This window comes from Taeniopygia guttata, chromosome 4 (assembly GCF_048771995.1).
Source record: "Taeniopygia guttata chromosome 4, bTaeGut7.mat, whole genome shotgun sequence".
NCBI lineage: Eukaryota > Metazoa > Chordata > Aves > Passeriformes > Estrildidae > Taeniopygia > Taeniopygia guttata.
The window spans coordinates 56,972,459-56,990,562 of NC_133028.1; the positions used below are offsets into that span (position 1 = coordinate 56,972,459).

The window sequence follows — 18,104 nt, forward strand, 5'->3', positions numbered from 1 at the left end:
TCAGGGTCTGCTTGTGTTTTCTGCAGGGCAGGGTTGATATGCAGTGTTAAGGTCTGTTATTCTGATGCTTCCATATCTCCTTACCCTCATTCTCTGTGGTAAAAAGGATGGAACATTGCATGGAAGTAAGACCCATGTTTTGTACTGATCTTGGGCTAGTCACTGGAAAGATTTTAAAAAAAAATTAATCTTGGTATTTCTCTAGTGCTGACACTTAACATAGGTTCATCCTTTCTATATCTTAGGAGAAAAACCAGTGTTCTTTAGACTTTTAAATTGTGGTGGGGTCTAAAATGTACTGTTGGTTCACATTGTTGTATTATTTGTTTCGATGCCTTTTTGGGGATCATAGGGTATATGAATTGGCTGAATTTTGACTGTAGAAACCCAGAACCTCTGTTTACCTCCAAGTTAAAATTTAAGTTTTGAATAATGATGCAATCCTTAAGAATAAATTTTCAGTAGAATCTGGCAATGTCTGGCTTTTGCATTCATCAATTTTTGGTTAAATCCCTTTTACAGTTGTGTGTCTTAGTTCTGTAAAGCATGGTCTACAGGAGTACATTAATACAGAACACTTGGGCCAGGATTTTCTAGTCCTTAAGAAATTTCTCTTTAAAATCCTAGCTGTTTGAAAGCCAGCACTAAGCATGGCACTCTTTCAGAAGCAGTATTCCTGCTGTAATGAGCAGAGATATTTACTTTAGATATCACTAGGATAAAAAATGGGAATGTAAGAAGCTGCAAAGATGTGAATACAGGATTGACAGGATTTCTAGGTACACTGCATTTGTGTATAAAGTACTTGTGTATGCCCTTGGCTCATTGAAAGGGCACCAAAATGCCACTCTTTTTCTGGAAGGGTTTGGCATTCTGCAGTGCTGGAAAGGTGGTTTGAATCCCCAGTGCCCTTGCACTAACATGGTACCTTTTAGAATGGAGATGAAACAGTACTACAAGTCTGAAAACATGGAGTTGTGGCAAGTCAAGTTCTGTTTTTGACCTTGTTAGTTTAGGCCCATTCTTTAAAGAAAGGATAAAAAGGCAGTGTGTTCCCTTTTAATATAATCTTCATCAGACCCGTCCAAGGCAGCGGGTTGTACCATGTTGTCTGCCTTCTCCTTAGGGAGTCACAGCAGCACTTGGGTGTATCAAGCGTTATTGCCCTGAATGTGGCACGGTGTGTTCCTGAAAATAAGAATGGAGTCATCCCCACTTGTTCAAAGCACCCTTATCAGTCTCTGTATTTATTCTCTCCATGGTACAGTAACTGCTGCAAAATTTCCAGTGTGTGTATCAAGTTACAGATTAGTCCAGGCCCCTGTGGTTCTTGGAACAGCATGGAGCTGTTTTTTATTTACTGATGACATTTATCCTCTCATTTCCTTTTGGAAGCATGACAGCTTCTCAGTGTCTCATGGGGAATGTACTTACAGGACCTTCTTTTCATGCTATGTCTGTCAGCAAGTGCTGCACCGCACAGTATCCATGACTGCTCGCTATGGTGCCACTGCTGGTGCTTCCAGCAGCCAAACTGGCAGGAGCTTGGCTGGGCATGGAAGCAAAAGGGTTCCTAAGTGCAATTCTCTTGTCTTGCAGGAGGAGACCGAGAGCGGATGACAGCTAATCATGAGACCTACCTACTCATGGCGAGCACACAGAATGACATGGAGGATTGGGTGAAATCCATCCGCAGGGTTATATGGGCACCGTTTGGAGGAGGTGAGTCACTAAGGGAACATGCAGTGCTCACAGATGCACAAAGACTCACAGAAGTGCTTCTGTTATCTCTGAGTCACAGCCAGAGTTTTGAAGTAAAGACAAAAATGGTCTCAATCTTTCCAGAAAAGTGGAGTAAACATGTTTCCAATCAGAGGGCTCAATTAAAAGACTTTGAACTGTCTGGAACCACTTCCCTTGATGAGGAGAGCACATGATAGTGTGAGGGGAAGTTTTCAAAGAAGATTGGTCTTGTATGAAATTGGCTTTCCTGCCGGGAGAGGCAGGGTAATTCCTTTGGTCGCCAGCTGAAAAACCATCCATGGTGTTTCTTAAATGCCTGTTGGAAAAGCTGTCAGCAGTTCTCCTGCCAGTGACAGCTAAGACCAGTAATAGTGTTATATAAAGCTGTGCCTCAGAATATTAGCACTAACAGTGTGGGAATTTGAGTGGCATCTCCAATTATTTCAGTAGTACTGGCCCAAAATTTATCATTGGGAGTCTAGTTATCTTTTAAAAAAGCTCTCTTATGTTGAATGGGCTGCAAATTATTGTAATAATTTTCATAATTACTATTCTGGTGATAATATCTATATTTTAATACAAGTATGATTGATACCCTAGCACAAAATGTCTGTATATTAACCAGTCTGTTCCTTGGAGTTCTCAAATCTCTTAAGTCTGAGGAGATAAGTATTTTCCTACAGTGGAAGACCACCTGTACTGCAGCAAAGGATTGTTGTCTGCAGGTTGCTGGAAAAAAGTCAGGAGAGCAAGATTGTCTGTGTTGTTTCATGATCAAGAAGTGCAGTTACTACTGAAAACTCTTATTGCTGACCTCTTTCTCTTAACTGCTGGGTAGAACACAGGAGGGAGAAGGGAGCCACTAATGGAAATTTTGAAGAAAACTTTTCTTGTAAGCCACTTATCTTCCTTTGTGCTTTATTCTGGTCACACAATGTTTAGGAGAGGACTTTGGCCTCAATGGTGCACTGAGGGACTTGGCCAGCTAGGCCAGGCATCTCTGAAACATGACTGCCTTCTCCTTGGCTTCTCCTGGGGAAATGTGCCTTGAAAAGATGGTGCAAAGCATCATCTGGCATCTAGCCTTTTATGTTAAATAAGATGGCACAATCCTGAATCTGGGAATGTAGGTCTTAGAGTGCTTTAAAAAAAAAGAAAACAACATGCCAAAAAATCCCAAAACTCACAAAGTGAAAGGTTTATCTTAAAAGGCATGAGCTGCTACAGGTTGGGAAATGTGTGAAAATGGAGTTGGTTTGGGAAAGGGAAGGTACAAGTAGCACAGTCTTCTGTAATTAGGCTAGGTAAGAAACCTGCTTTTTATATAGCACAAAGATTACCCATCCCAGCCTTGTCTGCAGAAAGTAGGCCTTGTGTGGAGCTCCTCAGTATTCTCCTACTCTAGTCCAGTAGCATCATAAGCTGCTGTGGCAGTAATAAAATTGGAGGCTTAGCAGAAGTGGATTTTTCAAAGAGTATCTTTGTGGATTTTTGCACTTGGCTTCCTGCACCACAGTATCTTTCTGTGGCAGATAATAAGGAAAGGCAGCCTTGCTGTCCTCTGCAAGTGGAGGTGTCTCCACATGTCACAGGCAGGGCGCTGCGATTAGGTGAAACTAAATTCTAACCCAAGTCAATGAACAAGGCTACAAATAGAAACCAAATCTCTCAAGTCCTGACCCTGTGCTTTCTTCACCAGCTCCTCATTTGCTTTTATAGGGCAAGAGCTATTTGTGATTTGCAGCTGGGAATCATTCCAGCCACCAAGAAAATTCTCAGGACACCATCGTTGTAGGAATGTTTAATGCCAGTTACTGAGGGAAGCACCTTGCTGAGGATTTTTACTTGCTGATTTGCATAAAACTAGAGGGGTGCAATCCTTGCATTATCTTTCCAATTCATTTGCAGTTAAAACACTTCCAGGTATATTCTTATTTTTATTTTTTGTTTTCTTGAGCAAGTATACTGATTCAGGGTTGTCTGTATTGGGAAGCAAACAGTTAACTCCCTGGAAAACGCAAAAATAGCTGGAACATAATTTAGGATGTAGTGTTCATGGAGAAGGTATGACTGTGATAACAAGGCAAAGGTAGTATCATGGGATGTCACCATTAAGAACCGAGTTTCCAACATGTTCTCCGTTTTATTAGCTATTTGATAGTCAGAGCTATCTTAACAAGTAGAAATAAATCCTGTTAACTGTTCTGTAATTATGAATGACCAGTCACACTCATATTTTTATTATCCTTGCTATGTGGATGTTGCTACAGCTGCTGAAACAGTCTGACTCTTAATACAGGCACTTCTGACTTAAGATGTCCTAAGAGCCTGCCTTTATGATCTGTAGCTGCTGAAGGTAAAAATGGCTTTACATATTAAAAAAGATACAGGAAAGTTGCAATCACATCATGACGACTAGCCAGTACCGAGTAATTACTTGCAACACAAAATTATTTCAGACAGCTGATTAATCAAAACACTTGTTTTATATCAGCTTTTATATCAGAATTTCAGTCCTTAATGTTAAACCACAATAGCCTGGTGTCACAAAAGTCAAGTGCCACTTTGAGTAACATGTGAATTTTCTGGTTCTTTTAAGCATTGGAAATAAGCTCTATGTGTATGTCTGTGTGTGTGTGTGCAGCGGATGTGTCCAAGCCTTGCTGAGCCACTAATATTTAAAGTTTGTCTGGCAGCGGGAGAGGACTCCTGGTACCAGAGTGAGGAGCTCTGTAAATAATTAACCTTATCATTAAATTGTTATTTGTTAACCTGTGCTGGAAGGAGAAGGTGGGAGAGGGGCAGGTGGGAATCTGCTAAGCTCATCAGAAACAGGTTGTTTTCTGCACCAGAAGAATAAGGTGACTGTGGAAAGAAAAATCTGAAAGGGAAAAGAAATGTAAATGAGGCAGGGCATGTAATGTCTGTTTGCACATGAAATTCCCTTCCTGATTAGATTAAAACCGCAATTTTTTACAGAGCCTGCAAGTAAGGGAGGAGGGAGGAGGCGAGAAGAAGGAGCATGAGCATTTTAGCAGGGGTAGTAGTGTAAGGTCTGGCACCTCCTGCAGGAGCCAGGCACAGCCTGCTCGCTTTCCCCGCCGCCGCACATGACAGGCACAGCCTGAAGTCAACTCAAAGTCACCCGAGGAGACACAAACCTGCGCTGCGGCTGCCGCGCCGCGTCCTGCCCGCACCTGCTGCGCGCAGCGGGAGCAGCGCAGCCCTGCCAGCCCTGCCGCCAGAGAATCCCCGCTGCAGGCGCGGATTCCTCAGCAGCTCCCGGGATCCTGCCGAAAAGGATGCACCGCTGCCGCATCTGACGCGCCTCTCCCGGGAGAGCTCCTGGTAGTTGGAAGGCGATAAAACAAGCAAGAAGCCCATGAGAGCATCACACGAGGAGCTGGCCGTATAAAAGGACTTTTGAGAGGAATCTGGTATGGACAAAGAGCCTTTCGGGCAAAAGGAGTGTTATTTTTGCTTCTTGGTTGCAGAAATAAAGGGTGCCAGCGAGGAGTGTTGTATCCTGAAGGATTCTTCCGGGGCCTTTTTGGTATTGTTCTTCTCTTTCCCCTTGCATACCGCACAGTGCTGAGCTTTCACTGTGGAATTGGAGTCTCTGCCACTCAGCCTCCTGTTCCAGCTGGGAGGAAGAGGTCTTTCTCCCCCTCCATCTGTGCAGGCACTTCTGTTTGAATGGAAGATACATCTTTTTGCTGAAACTCTTTTGTTGTGACATTGCATAATAGGCAGTTGTCTCACTGCAGGAAATAAAAGAAACTAAAGGAGAGAAATTGTTCCCTAAAGCAAAACTGAAGCAGGGAAGAGAACATCAAAATCGTCTCAAGCCCTACCCAAGATCTAGAAGACCACAAATCTCCTAGCTCCAGAGGAAAATAACACTATTACAAAAACTCCTCAGCAGTCAGTAATGATGAGTAATCGTGGTGTTTCGTCTGGATACTGCTGGTAAAGGAGAGCTTTGGAGGGACGTGGGGGCTCTGGACTGTATGATGCCTGAAGACAGAAATGCTGGAGTCCGCAGCCCAGGTGCCTTAGCAGCAGCTCCCTTCATTCCTAAAACTACTTACAGGAGAATCAAGCGGTGTTTTAGTTTCCGCAAAGGTATGTCTGCTCTGTTGCTGTGTTCTGCTGTGAAGCCGTGGCTTCTGAGAAGTCCAGGGGGCTCTGTGTGCAGGGGCAGATGAGAGCACCAAACAAAAGGCATTAAACAATGCAGATGCCAACGTTCCACGAATGATTTATTTACTCCTTTGTTCATTTGTTTGTAGCTGGCCAGCGATACTGTCTCCTCTACATAATAGCCCATGAATGCAGGAATGAGGTGGAATGAGACAGGATCATTGTGCTCTGAGCAGAATTGACTGAGAACACTGAGGGAATTAGACCTACGATGCTCTCAGTTCCTCAGGTGGCAGATCATTAGGAAAAAGTTTATATTTGCATTTTGTCTGTGTGGGAGGAGGGCAGGAGAAGAGAAGGAGCAAAGCAAGGTGATAAATGTTTATCTGTGCAGAGGCTTGAGTCCTTGATTTCAGTGGTTTCTGATGGAATGAAGTATTGCTCTACAATGCACTGTCCTGGTGGAAGGGCTGCATTGCCACTTCATCGTGCTGCTTGCATCTGCCTTTTCACCTGCTGCATAGAGAGGTTTATAGCCAGTTTTGTTTTGCACTGCATATACTCCTGTTGAAGCAGAGCATGGAAACACTCGGAGTAAGAGGGCAAACAGGAGGCTGGATGTCATAATATGTCAGCTGAAAGCACTGGAAGGGAAACACATGTCTGAGACAGAGATACAACGAGTGATAGTAAGGTGCTAGGGTACTTGGGATGGGTGGGAAGAAACTGTTTCCATGACAAGGACAAAAACTTTGTGTGGGGGAGGAAGAGGATGGATATCAGTGCTGTTTTAAAAGCTCTGCTGGACTGAGAAATCCAAGCAAAAGGGCTAAATCGTCATGTTCTTCTGACGTGTGAGAAATTATTTTACAAAATATACAAATAATATGTACAGATTATATAAATTCTGTCACCTTCTTCTGCTGCTCCTTCCTCAGCTGTTCGCCCGTGCTGCCATTTGCCCTTTTGCAGGACCACGCAGCTCTTTGCTCCCAAGCCTCAGCAGCAGTGCAGTGACATCATTGCTTTCGAGGGTTGGCGAGCAGGCAGTCAGGGGCGATGTCTTGGAACGAAGGATCAGAGCCAGTGAGGGGCTCACTGCAGAGCTGCTGCAGAGATCAGCTATCCCCTGCAGCTGAGGTAGCACTGGGAGCTGTTTCTCCCCTGTAGCCCCCCTCCCCAAGACCCTTGGTTGCTGGAGTTCAGTCCTGCTGGAGGCTGGCCAGGAGGATGTGCACGTGTATTGCATTTCAAGGTGTCGGTGTGAATTAGAGCTGCCTGTGCCCCGTTTATACCCTTAACTATTTGAGAAATGTTTGGAAGTTGAATAAAGGATTAACTGATAATTTTGCAGACAGCTGCCTTTGTGCCTGGGTACAGCCTTAGCTGCTCCAAGAAGAGCTTCAGCTGTTGATTCTTCCCCCATATGTTCTGATACAGAAACTCTCCATGTCTAAAACTCCCAAGTGAAGCAGCAGCACTTGGGGCAGAGGTCAGAGTGATGGAGGTGATGCTGCTAATTTGCTTTCCTCTATGTAAAATTTGTTTTGGTTGCTTTCTTATATACATCTTCTGTCAAGGCCCCTAGATCAGAGCTGCAGAATGCTGGGGCATATATTTAACTTGGTCCATGTCCCTGAAATCAACAGAAAGATTAACAGACATTAACTGGACTCAGTCCAGCCCTTACTATGGTGGCACTGGCGCATTAAGCTAACTACACTTGTCTTATTAATTGGTTTACTGAATTATTGATACTTCATTTGCAGATTGTATACCTAAGTATAAAAAAGGCAAAATTAGCCTTCTGTAAACCTAATCCATAATTGCTTAAAGAAGATCAATCAGATCTAAGCTGTGCAATATGATGTAGAAAATAAAATTAGCAGGGAAAAACACTGGCTAGTCATGGGAAGAAATGTAAAAGAATCATGACATCATCTTCATCAATGATATCAGGTATAGAACCCTTCCTGGAAATCCAGATCAAAGTTCCATTGTGGTTGGCACCAAAAAACTAGATGCCAGACTTTTGGGGTTTGGGAGTCACATCATAGTAGAAGTCAAAGCTCAGAGGGCAGCATCTGAACAGAGACAGAGCCAAACATCTTTAAACTCCAGCTTGAAGCAGATGCTCTCTGTTTAAGTACCACCACAGGAACTTCCATAGAGAGCATGCAGGGTCAATGCAGAAAGCAGTATCTGAGGAGGCATGCAATGTTGAGAACATTCCATAATGTGGTGAAATTGGGTGGACAGAATTGTGGAGAAGGAGGTGGCATTGGCTGTGGCCAGAGAAATAGTGCAGGCTCTGATCTGATCAACTGTGATAAATTCCTGGTGACATTTTCAAGATTTTCTCCTTTCGTTTCCTGTATTTAATTCTGCTCTTGTATCAGAGTTGTTTTTGCAAGCAGATTATTAGGGTGTGAAAATACTCTAAACTCCAGGCTGGGCCTTTATCTTACCTTCTCTACTGCCTGCATCACACTGACTGTGGGGTTGGGAGAAGTCTTGAAGAGAATAAAATTCTGCTACCACTGGTTTTGGTGGGTTTTTTTCTCTCCTGTACATTATAAAATTCTGTAGAGAAGAGGAAAATACTCCCTGTCTTTGATCCACTCAAAATAGCACTCACTGCTGGAGAACATCTGAGTAGAAAGGTGATGGAAAATAATGATTAAAAGCTCCTTACTAGGTGTTATGTGGTCATGACAGCCACTTCTTTGTGTTATTGCAGGACCTTTGTTCCCAGCCCTGCTGTTGAAAGCTATTCATCTGATCTGTTATTTTCTGTCAATGAATTACTGATGAAGAATTAAGAGCTGTTCAAAACTTCACTCCCAGATTCTAAGCTGAGATCAGTTCCTTTAACCTTAGCTGGCCCTTTCTGATCAGTACAGCCCATGAAACCAGAACTTCTTTGGGAAGCACCAGGCTTCCTTGATCATTTTTTGCTGCACATGTACAGGTGTGGGCCATCTATGTAAACATCAGCCCTCAGTGCTTTTTACTGTCTGAAACCTTCTGGCTTACTAAATGTGTGTGCTGTGGTAGATCTAGAGTGGCAGGTGGTCTGTTTTGAGATAGTCCTTATTTCAAGCCATTCATTATGGGCAGAATGGCCACCTAGATTTTTCTCCTTTTTTCTTCCTGAATCAGAAGTTCATGGGCTTTAGATGTGACACCTCTTATGTTCAGTTAGCTGAGGAAATCACTGACTTATAGCATTCTTAGATTTTAAAGCCATACTGTAACTATGACTATGTACCATGAAAAATAACCACAGCTCCTAAGAAGACATATGCAGAATTTGCATACAGCACTGTGGTGTTTTTCATAAGGTTTCTGCGTATCTGTTAAGCATGGAAACCCAGTTTCTCAAAGTGTTTACAAAACTTATGCCACGGGAATGTTCTAGTTAATGAATAACTGCTCAGTATGCCCTTTACTAGCATGTGATTTCGCTCTTTGCCATTATGCGTGATCTTGGCTTAATTGGATATAGCTTTACAGACCTGCAAGGGCTCTCTGAAAAAGCAGTTCTGCTGATTAAATCTAATGACTGGTCAGAACTGGATCCTGTGCATTTCCCTGACTTCCACCAGCTGTGGGGACCAGTGCTGTTCTGAGTCTCATGGTTTCTTGCTGATTTGTTTCTCCTCTGGTACCCTATCCCAAGGATAAACCAAGCCACAGGTCAGCTCTTGTGCATTTGTGCATTTCTGGATTTTGGAGACATTGAGATTTAGGAGGAGCCACTTGAGTTTGGATAATTAGAACATGAGTTATGAGGGTTCTCTTTTACTTCATTTTCCAACAGAGATGTTCTTGTTTAATTACTGTAGTGGAAATTTAAAAAACAGCATTTGAGATTATCTCCATGGTTTGGTTATAATCTAGTCTCCATAGTTTGGACTGTCTTTTCCTTTCAATTGGTGCAAGTTGTTACCAATTACAGCTGACAGTGTTCGTCATTTTCTCTGCCAAACATTATGGAGCTGCAGTTTTCACAGGAATGCCTTTGCTTCTGAATAGTCAACCTCTTAATGCTTGTAGGCTGTTTGTCTGCAGCATCTCTGTAGCAGTTAGCTGTGGCATGAGAGAGCATAAAAGCATTAGACAGGGGTAGTGGGAGAAGGTGCACTTTACCCAGGAGACACCAGAAGGATGATGAGCCAGGTAGAAGCTATGGCAACATGATGTGGAAGCAGAGTTGTCATGTCCCTTCTGCCCCTGGCAATAGCGTAAGGCTATTGCCATAAGGCATCAGCAGGTCTGTAACTTCAAGCCAATATTTGTGCAGGTTTATCATGACTAATTCATTTCATGGCCAAATCCTGCCTGGTGCAGTGTTCTGTTTGTTAGGTGGAGGAAGTGCTTCTTTTGGAGAATCTTGTTCAGCTACACTTAGATACCAACCTAAGCCTTCCTGAGATTAATTCCAATGCCAAACAAATTGAAAAATAATGTTTAATTCCAGTTACAGGCATCTTCCTGGTTCCCACCTGTTTTCAGTACATTTTGTGTTGTGGTGCATCAGCAATTTATAATAATACAGGGTTTTTGCTAACACTGCACAAAATGCCTGTATTCTGATTTTATTCATTATCTATTATATGTGCTTTGAAAATCAATTTTAAAATTAACAACAACAAAAAAAAAGGCAGCATCAAAAAAATGTATTAATAGAAAGTGATGTATTTTGATTGTAGTGTCATTGCTAATAGGAGTTTCAAAGCACTGTGGTCTAAGAATTTACTCTCTCCTACAAATGGAAGCTGCAATATCCACATTACTGATTAAAGAAAGTTAGCATGGTGGGAAGAAGGTATAACCATTATTTCTGCTAATTGTACTGTCAGTGGGCATGAAGTGTAGTTATGTCTACATTTGTGTATAATTGGAATATCCTATCATATTTTGTTTGAAAAGAGGCAAAAGGTCTTGTGTTTAAAACCAGGAAATCTCATGCATTCTTGCAAGGAGGCTTAGGCTGTATGTTCATAGGGCAAAATGGAGTAGGATGGCCCAGTCCTGTACCTAAGAAGAACTAACCTGGGGGAAACAGCTCTGGGGAATGAGACCTGGGTGCCCTGGGGGACAGTAAGCTGGACACAAGACAGCAGTGGACCTGGCAGCAAGGAAGATTTGACAGCAGTCTGGGCAGTATCAGCAGAAGCAGAGCTAGCAGAAGGAGGAAGGTGATTAATGCCTTCTGCTTAACATTTTTTAGACCATATCAAAATATTGTATCCTTTAACAAACAAAAACCCACCAAATGCAGGAGGTGGAGTTAATACTAACATGAGTTGAGTAAAGGGTCACTAAAGGGTTGAGGAGCTAGAACACTTACCCTTTGAGGTGAGGCAGAGAAAATGGGGCTTCTTCAGCTGGGAGAAGGGACAGACTGGGAGGCACTGAAGTGCAGCCTTCTCTTATATTAACAGCTTTGAAATCCCCAGACTCTTATAATCACACAGATTCCTTAACTAACTTTCAGTGGACCTTCCTCCTTAATTCCACTACTTTGAGAAGGAGAGTGTAGCAGTGGAGGGACTTGAGGATCTTCTGTGTGTCAACCAGCTGCAACTCTTGACTTGGAAAAATAAGGGAGGCAAAATGCAAGGAATACTCCTCCCATCCCCATAGTCAGTTTTTAGGAGGTTAGAAAGGTACGAAAGAATTAAGAAAACATACTTAAATCCACTAGCAACCTCAAGGCCCCAAACGTTGTGGATGCTACTTCAGTCAGTATTCTTCTAAGCTTGAATCTGAAATTGCAAGAATTCCTTTTTTAACTGCTAATTGTTGTGCTCTGGGTTTTGTACCTAGCATAAAAAAAGAGAGCTGATAAGGAGTCATGTGTGATGTTCATTCCCCTTACCTGCTGCTGGTTTTGGCATCTCTAAGTGTGGGTACAATGGAAATCACAAAATACACTGCTGTGCATCTCAGAGACTCTCTGGATGTCTTAGCAGGACATCATTTACTCTCTCCAGTTGCTTCCTCTGCTACAGTAAAAATAATTGCTTCTAACTACAAACCTCAGACCTTGCATATGGGTAACTTGAGACCTGCCCTACATCCTTGAGCATTTGCAAGGCAGCTGTCTTACCTACAACTGAGGTGTAAGTTACCTTTCTGTTAAAGGAAAAACGTACACATTAAAGGTTACCTGGATGGATGCTTCAGTCTGAATTGAAATATATGGGTGAATTAAGCTTTTAGGTCAAAATCAAAAGCTGTCTAGCTCAATTTTGGGCTTTTTTCTTTTTTAGAAAAAGCAAACCAAAATAATGATGTTTTTCTTGTTGAATATTTTATATATTTTAAATGAGCAGGAACAGTGTGCTCAGTGAATGGTACAATTTACTGCCTCTTTTTTTAATATACTTTACAGTGTACATCATTGCAAAAGTGAGGTAGTCATATGGTCTTTAATTTCTGATTGTGACTGCCTTAGAACTGTTCATTGTCTTGCTATATATAGAAATTGAATTGCCTTACTTCAGCCCTAGTACTGTTCAGCAAGTGGTGGTCTCAAGAGAGAGCTTCCAGCACAGATGACATGCCTGAACATTATTGTGCTGCTCTGCACTTTGAAAGGAGAGGCAAAATAAGCTGTAAAGAGTGGCTGTTGGTCTAGTGGTAGCACTGATACCCTCAGATCAGGGTTGAAATTAATTCTGTCAAAAAACCTCCATTTGTTTCTGAGCTTAAGGATAAATTCAGGTTTCCTGCAGTTCATCTGATATATTTCACCTTTCATGCCAGGAACTTCTTTTTGTACACAAAATTTATTATTGCTAAAGCAAACGGTGATAATGCAGTTAGTAATGCATAATGGATTTATCATTGTCTATTTGGAAAACAAAATAGTAATTTCATTTAGTAGCAACAAAATTCTGAGTTATAAATATTTTCTCCCTCCATGTGTACAGATAATGTTTATATGTCTTTGGAACTGATGCAGGAGGTACTTAATAATTAGGCATTAACCAGAAAAGATTGAGATGTGCATCACTTTTGAATCATTCAAGAAGTTTTGTGACAGAAAATCCTGTTTATGTTATTTCTGTGTTTTCTGTATTGCCTGTGGTCTCACAAATAATGGTTTTGAGCCTTGTTGGAAAATATGTCAGCACTGTATTTCCAGAAGCGTGTCAATGGTGAAATTGAGTATACTGTTATTAAGAAAGGAGTAGGTTAATTGTCCAGGCATTTAAATGACCTGCAAATTGCGTGGGTTGTAACAGAAGGCGTGGGCTCCTCAGATGTGTTTGGGATGCTCAGCTGAGTCAGAGCTCTTTTTTTGGTGCAGGTATCTTTGGGCAGAAGCTGGAAGACACTGTCCGGTACGAGAAGCGCTATGGGAACCACCTGGCTCCCATGCTGGTGGAGCAGTGCGTGGACTTCATCCGACAGCAGGGGCTGAAGGAGGAAGGCCTTTTCCGACTGCCTGGGCAGGCTAATCTCGTCAAGGAGCTACAGGATGCATTTGACTGTGGAGAAAAGCCTTCTTTTGACAGGTAAAACCCTGCAGCTGTTCCCCACTCCCTGCAGCTGAGGCAAGACACGGTGTGCTGGGCTGGCTGACCCACAGTGCTGTAAAACACATGGCAGGAGCAGATAGAATGATACGTTTTTGTAGGTTTCTCTGTGTGTTTCCTGTTACCGCTCTGAAATGTCTTCTTTTTTGTTCTGACTTTGATGTCTGATTTCAAAGCGTTTCTGGAGAATTTCCTTTTGTGAAAAGTTGGTTAGGAGAAGTAATGCTAATGTTTTGGTTTAATCAAAAATATCTGGATTGCCTTGATCTTAATATCATTTGAAATGCAGTGGTGAAGCTGGCATTTAATCAGTTCCACAAAGGAAGAATTTCTGTTATCACCAATCTTAGTGTGTTCTGTTATGTATAAAACTGATTGAAAGGGAAGATACTTTCATGCATTTCTTTATAATTTTGGACCTTTGGTCTTATAATGAAAGTCACTCTGACTATATAAACAAACCTATGTGATCTTGAGGGTCCAGGTCTGATTTGTATTCCAGTATTTATGCAATTTTACAGAGTTAATGAGAGTTTCTGGGCCAGGGAAAACCTGGTCCTGTTCACACAGCTGGATGTGACTTTACTCTCCTGTAAGTAATTGTAGTCTCCTGTGATTTTTGTACTGTCTTCCTGTAAGCATTGGCAGCAGTAGTCACATATCCAGAGTGTGCAATCAGAGAAACAGAACCAGTGCATTATGAGTGCCACATAGACTTCTTAACTCTGACCGGAATTGGTATGATGGTCATGAAATTGCAATTGAAGAGACTGTTAAACAGTGGTTGTCCTCAGCATGTGCCCTAAGTGACATCCATATCACACTCCCACAGTGGCATCGGCATGCTTCACTGCAATTGTGGGCCCAATGGGAATCAGGAGGAAGAGGCAGATTGCATTTATTATGTGAGACCTTTGTCTGATAGCAATCCAAGTAACAGGAAGGAAAGTGTAGCTTGATCTTTTAGTGCAGAAATACGCCATAATTCAAACCTGATTTCTGGAAATCATTTAGGTGACTCCATTCCCTATTCCCGTGAAGTGAACAGATTCATTAAGCTTGAAGGTTAGTGCATCAGATGCACAGAAGGCAGACACCTGTAATGCTCTTTCATCTCCAACAGTTCCCTCAGTCCTAACCCTCACTTTAAGAAAAGTTAAGAATTTATAATGCTCTGGAAAAGTGACTTGTTTTCCTATGAGGTTTATTCATTTCTTGTTTGAAGGCGAGTTAGGACAATTGATGAGTAAATGGCTTTGTGGAGTGAGAGGACTATGGAAAGTGACTGTGTTCGCAGATAAATGTTTATGACATGCTTACTCACTGTTCAAATACCATGAAGCTTATTTCAAATGATGAAGAAGCATCTACTGGGTATGTTTCTTTACTTGGACATTATGATAAATTATTGATAATGTCTGTCTCTACCAAAGGGTAGGTGAGTGGCAGAAACAAAAGGTTACTTTTTCTGTGCCTGTAAACCAAATAATTGTGGAGGAAATGCTTAAGAAAACAAGCCACCCTGAACTGTGGGAAGATGATGTATTGAACACCCCACTGAGAGGTACAGCTTGAAGGAAGTGCACAAATTCTAACTACTCCGCACAAATGAGACCAGGGCTCAGCTGCACTATTTTTTTTTTCAAGGTTATCTAGCAACATCTGTAGCACAGACTAATGAGCCCCATGAACAGGTATGCTGGCTGAGCTTTAGCAGATGAAAAGAAGAAGAGATTTTTCATGCTACTGCTGTGAAGGATGCACGTAATTTCTACTCGAGGAATTACAAACAGCAGCAGGAGCTGCCTATAAGTTGCTGGTCCTGCAGTTCTGCTTCTGAAGCTCAGAATTTATAGAACACTGACCTTGTATGTCCCCATGTCTTGCACAGGGTGCTTTTCCAGTTTACTTTTTCACATTTGAGTTTGGAGAGGTGTGATTCAGGTGTAGCAGTGGTCCAGAAGTCAAGCAAGACATAAACTCTGCGCTGATCTCTGCATTGTTTTCATTGGGCATCTGATTTTTTTTCTCCAACCCACTGTTCCATTTGTAAACTCTTGAGGTGAAGTTCATTTCACAGTAGTACTTGTGAGTAGAATATCTGTGTGATGACCTTGGCTTGGGGTAACTTTTCATTGTGCTGAGCAGCAGCATGGACTTTGGGTTTGAGGCAGCCTGTTTGGTAAGCTGAGCTCTTGGAAAGTGGCCACAGTATGAAGAGTGCTGTAGAGAAAGAAAAAACAACATACATTAGGCATCCATGCTTACTTTTTCTCATGAACCTCTAGATCCACTGTGTTTATGTAATTAATTACATGTTATTATTAGCCAAAAGTCCCATCATGCAAAATCCACACACGTTCTATTAATTTACATCCATAGTAATAGAAATTTTTGCAGTTAGAGCAGAGCTTACATTTTTGTTCCTGGGGCATGGAACACAATGGAATACAGGTCACACTTCGACAGTGGAGCTGGGTCACTGGCTCTGACAGGGAGAAAGACTGGCTGCTGTCATCAGTGCTGGAATTAACACAAAGAGCTGGTGTTTGAGGAGTTTACCATTTTTCATACTCATATTTTTTCCATGTGCAAGTGCACGTAAGTAAGACAAACACTTTAGAACACATGAGAAACATCGAAATATATGTGTAGGCTTTATTTTTGTGTGATAAATTGCCATTAAATAATTCTTCTTCTCTTATTGCCTCCATAACCGATTCAGTAAAATATGTAACATAGAATTGAAGGCAAACCCAGAGGAAAGATCATACACCCATGGTTAGTACTCCTTTACAAGTCATCTGTGTTTTAACATGGCTGCACACCTTAAATCACCATACAGGTAATGGAAGATGGAGTTTCAGAGACACAGATCTGCTCTTAGCCCAGAATTCAGCTTCTATCCACAGTTCTGTGGAGCCCCTGTCCTTTTTTGTCCCCTCCCTGTCTGCACCTCCCTGGCAGAGAAGACCACAGAGCAAGCACAAGCAGAGTGAATAATGCAAATTAGAAACAAGAAGAGGAATAGCTTCACTCAAAAGAGAATGCAGCCCTATTTTGAAACATATAAAACATATCTGAGAAATGGTTGCTCTCATGTGAGTTAGGGTGTTCTAATACTGAAGTCAGTTATAAAAAGCATAGTGGGAAAAGCCTTAGTAGTTTTGATCTTGATCTTATGGTTGGAATAAGGCGTTGCTGAAGAATTGTGTATGAGAATGGAACAAGTGTTTAAAAATTTTCAATTTCACAAACTGAGAAAATCCTGTGTCTGATCTAAAACATCCAACACCCCAGGCCCCCTCTTACAAAAACTGGAACACCATCATTTCTTGATGATCAATATTGGAAAGGTGAGGTGCAGCTGCTGCAGCTGAAAACTGCAGAGGCCTTTCATCTGAAGAAAAACATGCCTCAAAACTGTATGCCAGTTTAGAAACAAAAATCAATAAATACCTCATTCCTTCTAAATGTATCTGCACATGTTGTGAAATTTGCTTTAAGGAACTAGCTGTGCAATTAGGCAATCACTCATGCTTGCTACTATTTGAAATATCCTTGGTATTTCCAGTACAGCTGGAAATTGCCCCCTCCGGGGAATCTATTTTTGTTGCCCTTGGGGTATCTGCTTCTCTCTTCTTGTGTGGCTTGTTTTACTTACAAAGTCCCTCATCTCCTTTACAAATCATACATTTGTTATGATACAAAGTGAATTTGGACTATTTGTTCTTTGAAATTAGCACAGAGAACATGGCACTGCATAAGGAAAATTGCATAAGGATCTGGTCTTCAGTTTTTACCTCGGAGGGGAAAAGTTGGATTTCTTTTTCTATATTGCCTCTTTTCATCTGCTGTTCATCACAATTACTACCAGATGACATGTGAGATAAGTTTGTTCAGGGAGAAAAAATATTTGAAATGTCACTGAAACAAATATTAATAAAAAAATTAATGTGATTGATGTGTGTGGCTTGGATTTTCATAACTATTACTAATGTACATAGTTTAGTGCTTCAGAGAGTTTAAACATTATACAGCTCACCCCGCCAGCATTTGTGTGCATGCACAAGAGAGAAGGAAAGCTCTTAAATGCATATTTAGTAAAATAAAATCCCTAATACATTCTCTTATGGGTATGAATTGCTCTAAAGAAGGAACAAAATGTTGCTGCTCTGGTCACCATTGCAGTCAGCAGAGAAAAAGGTACCTAAGTTGGTGATAGCTGGCAAATGCTTATTCACTGGAGCCAAATAATCCAAAATGTATGTCTGCTATGTTCCTATACATTTAATCACTGGGATAGTTGAAGCAGAACAAGATAATGACGAGGATGAGGTGAGAAGGAGAACATGCACAATTCTTTTTCTCTGACAAAGGAGGAGAAAATTTTAAAAGAATGTTTTAAAATTTTGGTGAATGCTGGAAATGGGACATGTTTCATTTGGGCTGCGGTCTGCATTGGCACTGTGCAGATGGCAAGCAGAAAACACTGGATGTAAAAATTGTTCTTTGTTTTTCAGATCCAAGCCTGTACATAAGAATTTGTTTAGAAGCGAATAGTTTCCCACAAAGAAGGGGCTTCATATGCCTTCCAACTGGCAAAGTGCAGTGATCTCTTAAACTCCACATTTTTATGTGAAATTAAGTCTTTACTCTAAAGCT

At 41.5% G+C, this 18,104-nt stretch overlaps 1 protein-coding gene across 7 annotated transcripts in view; it reads left to right on the forward strand.

Annotated features, from left to right (window-relative positions):
- ARHGAP24 (Rho GTPase activating protein 24) overlaps positions 1 to 18,104 on the forward strand; it is a 186,448-nt gene that overhangs the window by 154,752 nt on the left and 13,592 nt on the right. For 6 of the 7 annotated variants that reach the window (XM_072928655.1, XM_032748205.3, XM_072928656.1 and 3 more), the window contains 2 exons: positions 1,600 to 1,722; positions 13,211 to 13,418. In XM_072928655.1, the coding sequence (XP_072784756.1) occupies positions 1,600 to 1,722; positions 13,211 to 13,418 (331 nt within the window). Of the gene's footprint in view, positions 1 to 1,599; positions 1,723 to 4,599; positions 5,869 to 13,210; positions 13,419 to 18,104 lie in introns of those variants that run through there. The other variant, XM_030271806.4, reaches the window with a different exon arrangement.